The 7335-nt window shown below is 41.6% G+C and overlaps 1 protein-coding gene across 1 annotated transcript in view; it reads right to left on the bottom strand.

Moving 5' to 3' along the window:
• The window catches only part of PLCB4 (phospholipase C, beta 4), a 293921-nt gene that overhangs the window by 15096 nt on the left and 271490 nt on the right, over positions 1-7335 (bottom strand). Inside the window, exons 33-34 of the mRNA XM_011998921.1 lie at positions 6201-6276; positions 3882-4057 (exon numbers count right to left, since the gene is read on the bottom strand). Coding sequence (XP_011854311.1) covers positions 3882-4057; positions 6201-6276 — 252 coding nt within the window. The remainder of the gene's footprint in view (positions 1-3881; positions 4058-6200; positions 6277-7335) is intronic.

Raw genomic sequence — 7335 nt, 5'->3', positions numbered from 1 at the left:
TACCATTATGTAATGGCCTTCTTTGTCTCTTTTGATATTTGTTGGTTTAAAGTCTGTTTTATCAGAGACTAGGATTGCAACCACTGCTTTTTGTTTGTTTGTTCGTTTGTTTGTCTGGCTTTCCATTTGCTCAGTAGATATTCCTCCATCCCTTTATTTTGAGCCTATGTGTGTCTCTGCATGTGAGATGGGTTTCCTGAATACAGTACACTGATGGGTCTTGACTCTTTATCCAATTTGCCAGTCTGTGTCTTTTAATTGGGGCATTTAGCCCACTTACATTTAAGGTTTTGTTATATGTAAATTTGATCCTGTCATTATGATGTTAGCTGGTTATTTTGCCCATTAATTGATGCAGTTTCTTCATAGCATCAATGGTCTTTACAATTTGGCATGGTTTTGCAGTGGCTGGTACAGGTTGTTTCTTTCCATGTTTAATGCTTCATTCAGGAGCTCTTGTAAGGCAGTCCTGGTGGTGACAAAATATCTCAGCATTTGCTTGCCTGTAAATGATTTTATTTCTCCTTCACTTATGAAGCTTAGTTTGGCTGGATATGAAATTCTGGGTTGAAAATTCTTTTCTTTAAGAATGTTGAATATTGGCCCCCACTCTCTTCTGGCTTGTAGGGTTTCTGCTGAGAGGTCCACTGTTAGTCTGCAGGGCTTCCCTTTATGGGTAATCCGACCTTTCTCTCTGGCTGCCCATAACATTTTTTCCTTCATTTCAACCTTGGTGAATCTGACAATTATGTGTCTTGGGGTTTCTCTTCTTGAGAAGTATCTTTGTGGTCTCCATCTTTCCTGAATTTGAATGTTGGCCTCTCTTGCTAGGTTGGGGAAGTTCTCCTGGATGACATCCTGAAGAGTGTTTTCCAACTTGGTTCCATTCTCCCCGTCACTTTCAGGTACACCAATCCAACACCGATTTTGTGTTTTCACATAGTCCCATATTTCTTGGAGGCTTTGTTCGTTTCTTTTTACTCTTTCTTCTCTAATCTTGTCTTCTCATTTTATTTCATTAAGTTGATCTTCAATCACCGATACCCTTTCTTCCACTTGATTGAATAGGCTATTGAAGCTTGCGTATGTGTCACGAAGCTCTTCTGCCATGGTTTTCAGCTCCATCAGGTCATTTAAGGTCTTCTCTACACTGTTTATTCTAGTTAGCCATTCGTCTAACCTTTTTTCAAGGTTTTAGCTTCCTTGCAATGGGTTCAAACATGCTCCTTTAGCTCAGAGAAGTTTGCTGTTACTGACCCTTCTGAAGCCTACTTCTGTCAACTCGTCAAAGTCATTCTCCTTCTAGCTTTGTTCCATTGCTGGTGACGAGCTGTGATCCTTTGGAGGAGAAGAGGTGTTCTGGTTTTTAGAATTTTCAGCTTTTCTGCTCTGGTTTCTCCCTATCTTTGTGGTTTTATTTACCTTTGGTCTTTGATGTTGGTGACCTACAGATGGGCTTTTGGTGTAGATGACCCTTTGGTGATGATGATGCTATTCCTTTCTGTTTGTTAGTTTTCCTTCTACTAGTCAGGTCCCTCAGTTGCAGGTCTGTTGGAGTTTGCTGGAGGTCCACTCTAGACCCTGTTTGCCTGGATATCACCAGTGGAGGCTGCAGAAGAGCAAATATTGCTGCCTGATCCTTCCTGTGGAAGTTTTGTCCCAGAGTGGTACCCACCTATATGAGGTGTCTGTTGGCCCCTACTGGGTGATGTTTCCCAGTTAGGCTACACAGGAGTCAGGGACCCACTTGAGGAGGCAGTCTCTCTGCTCTCAGAACTCAAACATCGTGCTGGAAGAACCACTGCTCTCTTCAGAGCTGTCAGACAGGGATGTTTAAGTCTGCAGAAGTTGTCTGTAGCCTTTTGTTCAGCTATGCCCTGACCAGAGGTGGAGTCTATAGAGGCAGTAGGCATTGCAGAGCTGCGGTGAGCTCCACCCAGTTCGAGCTTCCTGGCCACTTTGTTTACCTACTCAAGCCTCAGCAATGGCAGACGCCCCTCCCCTGGCCAGGTTGCTGTCTCACAGTTCTATCTCAGACTGCTGCGCTAGCAGTGAGCCTGGCTACGTGGACATGGGACCTGCCAAGCCAGGCACAGGAGAGAATTGCCTTGTCTGTCGATTGCTAAGACCTTGGGAAAAAGCACAGTATTTGGGCGGAAGTGTCCTGTTTTTCCAGGTATGGTCTGTCATGGCTTCCCTTGGCTAGGATAGGGAAGTGCCCTGACCCCTTGTGCTTCCCGGATGAGGTGATGTCCCACCCTGCTTCGGCTAACCCTCCTTGGGCTGCATCCACTGTCCAACCAGTCCCAGTGAGGTGAACCAGGTATCTCAGTTGGAAATGCAGAAATCACCCGTCTTCTGCATCGATCACACTGGGAGCTGCAGACCAGAGCTGTTCCTATTCAGCCATCTTGGCAGGAAGCCCATGGATTTATTTTTAAAAGTATTTTAGTAACTAGGTCATGATCTCTTCAAATGACTTCCTAAGCAATTCAAGAATTAGTATATTTTGTTTTTTCCTTTCAGATAATGCCTACTGTTGTGAGCTAATGTTTTTTTTCTTTATTCAACAATGTAAAAGAAGATTAGACAAGTGCCGTGCTGTATTCCGTGAAGTATCTTTGAATAAAGGTAGGCACTAAAATTTGGCATTGTAGCAATCATCAAAGGCAGAATGATGAACACACCTTTCTGCATAGTGAATCAAGAGCATTTCTAAGGAAAAAAGAAAAGACCACTTCTAATCCTATAGGAGTAAATAGAATGCTTTAAAATGCATGGGGGTACAGCACATTATCCCACAGAAAATGGAGCATGTGAGACCTCATTTAGTTGCCTCAAATGAGAATTGGAAACCATGGCAAAAACACTTTGTTCTTGTGGCAGTATCTGTCACTCCAAAGTAACACTGGGAATTTGGGCATGCAGCCAGATAATTTATGCAGTTGGCATTAAAAACACTTTTTGTTTGATTTATTTGTATAATGCTTCTATTTTCTACTCCTGTTGTGTCTCAATAGACCCTAACTGTGGCATACGGTAGGCACTAAGTGAGAACCAAGCAAGCTGCAACTGAGCTATGATAAAGATGTAACAAACACCAACCTCCTTCTGCTCAGGGATAAGTCCAGCTCATGGCTTGCAGTATTTCAAATGCAATATTCACTTTGCTGAAGTGGGCACAGGCCAAAACTGATACTTTGCTGTTTCTTAATCAGGTCTATCTTTCCAAAATTCACAGAAGTCCTAACACTGTAAGGAAGGGAAAGGGAGGCTCTCTCCACAGGTAGCCATTAAATGATCAGAACCTGGTCACTCTAGGAAATCAACTGATTGATCTTTATCTCTCTGTGTGTCTTTTCTTCCTAAGAGACTCCAGATCATTCTCCAAAGGCCAGTTCCAGCCCTACCATTTTGAAAAGTCTCCGTGACCACACTGAAAAGGTAGAGCTCCTCTGAGCTGGATGCCCTTAGTGTCCATGACATTTAAAAATATGTGTCATATGCTACTTTGTTATCTGATTTAACTTTTCACATGGGTGTAGTATCCTGCCAACACCTGTAAGCCCTGTGATGGCAGGGACCATTTCTTTTTTCTTTTTCTAAAATAGAGATGTCTCGAACTTCTGGGCTCAAGTAATCCTCCTGCCTTGGCCTCCCAAAGCACTGGGATTACAGGTGTGAGCCACTGCACCTGGCCCGTGGGGGCCATTTCTTATAGCTCATCTTGCTCATAATCAGCCATATGATGAGATACACAAAAGAGCTACATGTTGTATGTCAAATTGATTTCACTTATTACCTTGGTTCTCTTATATACACAAAATCAGCTTTTGTTTTTAAAGATTAGATGTTTACTCTGGAGATGGCAATTCCCCCACCTGTCATGGGACAGTTTCAGCTGCTGGGTTTGCTGCTCGTGGGCACTGATGAGTAGCTTTTTCAGCAGCTCACACTGCTGGCTGAGGTGCAGGTCTCGGATTTCTTGCTCCTCAGCACTGTGGGTATTGATCATTTCTGACCATTCCTTTGTGTGCTGTGCTACAATCTCTTTGACCTGTTTGGAAAAAAGGGGACAGTGCCATTGTAATCCTCATAGGTCAGGTATGAACTCAAAAGCACAACATTATTCAGATGTTTCAGATTCCTCCCACCAATTTACTTGGTGAATCATGAGACACCTATAATCACCAAAAAATAATATGTATTAATCAATGGGAAGCAGGAAGTTATTGCTTATTAAAATAAGTCAATTGCTTTGGCTCTGAATAGTTAATTGTGAACCCTTATTTCACTGCCTCACACACTTTGTTTTGTTTTTTGTTTATTTGTTTGTTTTGTTTTGTTTAGACAGAGTCTGCCTCTGTTGCCCAGGCTGGAGTGCAGTGGCATGATCTCGGCTCACCGTAACCTCCACCTCCTGGGTTCAAGCGATTCTTCTGCCTCAGCTTCCCAAGTAGCTGGGATTACAGGCGTGTGCCACCACGCCCAACTAATTTTTGTATTTTTAGTAGAGACAGGGTTTCACCATGTTGGCTAGGCTGGTCTTGAACTCCTAATCTCAGGTGATCCACCCGCCTTGGCCTCCCAAAGTGCTGGGATTACAGGCGTGAGCCACCACACTCAGCCACCACTCTGGTTTGTGCAGGCCTTGGGCTCCTTTACCAATTCCATTAGGATTATCTTTATCACCTTATGTTTTTCCAGCTTCACTTTCCGGGTTTTCAGAAGATTTCACATGTTTGAATAGAGAGCTGTGTGTTCTTTTATTTCTGGATCATGACTTACTGTGTCACCCTGATAGACACTAGGGTAGAAAGTCTTCCCCACCCAATATCGAAGCTCTTTGCAATGGGGTTTTGCAGTGCCTCTTGTCAAGAGCTGGAGTCTATTTCTCCAGCTCCTTGAATCTGGGTGACCTGTGACTTGCTTTAGCCAATGAGATAGTTGCAAATGTGATGCAAGCAGAGGCTGGAAAGTACTTGCCCTTCTGCTATGCTTGGATCCCTGTGGCTACCCTGTGACTGAGCCTGTGCTAGCCTGCTGGAGGTTGATAGGTCATGTGGGAAAACAACCAACAGCCAGCCAACTACCAGATACATAAGTAAGGCCATACGCCCCCCACTGACTGTAGATACACAAGTGTCTCCAGCCAAAATGAGCAGAAGTACGGCCCAAATTTCTGACCCACTGAATTGTGACCTAATAAACTGTGGTAGTTGTTTTAATGTGCTGTTCTTTGACACAGTTCATTATACAGCAAAAGCAAACTGATACTGTTGCCAAGGCTTCTCTTATTGATGCCAAGCATCTAAGAATCATGACAGTTTGCACGACTACTAATTCCCAAACATTCCAGTTAAGAAGAGATAGGTGCTGAATAACTCTTAAAGACACGTGGCTTACTGCCTCTATAGAGTTCATGCCCTACAAAATATACAGCCACCAAAGAGAACATCTTGAACAGCTTGGCTGCTCCATGCATGCAGCAGGGCCACTGGGCCAGATGACACAGCTGCATATAGATAAATGAGGCTGGCTGGTTCGATCACAGCTATTTTTGGGAGCTTTCTTTAACAATTGTTGTTGTGGTTTTTTTTCCTTTTCATTTAAAAACTATTATTCCTGGAAGAATTGTTTTTGTTCTTAACTGGGACTTAACAATTAGTTCTCCAAATGCCCACAAACTTGATTAAAGTCTCTCAAGCTCCTACTTTCTCCTGTCTTTAAGAAAATGTGAGTAATTAGGCTTCTGTTTTAGAATATCACCTCTTAATTTTTTCTCATCCCAAATTTCCATGTAAAGTTAGGATGGAGTAAGTATCAACTACCAATTTGGGCGGTTTTCTGTCCTATGTTTAATGTTATTTCTATAGGGAAGTATATTCTGTATTTTATATAATGTTTCCTTTTAGTATCTTCATTTATTGTTTTACTTGATGCCTCTGAGGCAGGCAACATAAATATTGTTAGTATAGTTCAACAGACAAGACAAAAGAAGATGTTCCATGAAATGGCTCTTAAAGCCAGTGAGGCTGAGGCAAATATGAACCCTGGGCTCCCCTGACATCTCAGATCAGCTGCAGGCTACTAGACCAGCTCTGGGCTACTGTTATTTCTGATTTATAATATGTACTCCTTCTAAAAAATTACGAAGTGTCTTCTGCAAGTCACTGCTACAAAAATGGGCATTGTCTTACCTTAGATTTGTGATCTGATGTCAGCGTCTGAATTTTAATTTCTGTTTCTTTTTTCATTTCGAGACAATTACTTCCCCTGAAAATGGAAAGTTGAAAATGCATGCCAGAAATTAGATATTTTCCCATTCCCATGGGTCTTTGCTACAAAGCTTTCTGCTGAAGATAATATATTCATCAAATAGGAGATGTCATGGCTCATTGGGCAACACTGGTATTTCTAGTAATAGATTCACACCTTACAAAATATTATCTGTTTCATGATTACTCAATTCAACCACTACACAAAGAGGCACTTCAAACCTAACAATTATTTCATTGTTAAGGGGCTGTTGTCAGTTTCCATTTTGGTTCCTGTTTTTCTTCAAGCTATTTTTCACTTATTCAATAAAATATTCTTTGGGATGAAAACTGGAAAATAGGTCCTCAGCCTTGAAGTGAATTTTTCATTCTTTCATTTGGTTATAAAGCCAGATTTTTGTCTTTTCAACATGCCAGTGAAGGAGAAAATAGCAATCCTTGGCACCATAGGGCAATTTTTGCTTCTTATTCTATTGTGAGTAGGAAATATATGCTAGGCGAGTGCCCAGCAACTATTACTGCTTATTTCAGTGATTATGTCTTCCTTTTGGAATATCCACGTTGCTGCTGAAACAAGAACAGGTCCTGAGCTTCGTCTTTAGCATGTATACTCCAGGTTATTATAGCTCAAATCAGAATGCTTCATTATAATATAATTCTGAGTTCCTCTAAGAGAATCATTACTCTAAAAATGCAAGGTCTCGCATCAAATCTAGCACTTCTCAATGGCTGGCACTGAGCAAGTTTCTTCCCTCTTCTGTTATTCAGTGAGTTTGCAGCACTGCCGAAACATTCCCATGACTTAATTCTAGACCAATCTTTCATAGTAAATGCAATGAGAGATTTTATTCAACAGTCTCATCTGTGGGCATAAGGGTATGCACTTGCAATATTTATTTAAAAATCACGATTTTATTTTCCCCTTTCTAGTCCATCAACCTTCTTTATATTCGGGCTATGCAAAATAATTTCCATAATTTAGAATTTTCCCAACTTTAGCTTGTCTTTCCTTGTCCCCCCATTCATCTTTTTGCCATCACCTTAAAGATCCTTGAGT

The sequence above is a fragment of the Mandrillus leucophaeus genome, unplaced genomic scaffold, assembly GCF_000951045.1.
Source record: "Mandrillus leucophaeus isolate KB7577 unplaced genomic scaffold, Mleu.le_1.0 Scaffold116, whole genome shotgun sequence".
NCBI lineage: Eukaryota > Metazoa > Chordata > Mammalia > Primates > Cercopithecidae > Mandrillus > Mandrillus leucophaeus.
The sequence above is the reverse complement of the archived record's forward strand: the minus strand, read 5'-3'. Positions and strand labels throughout refer to the sequence as shown.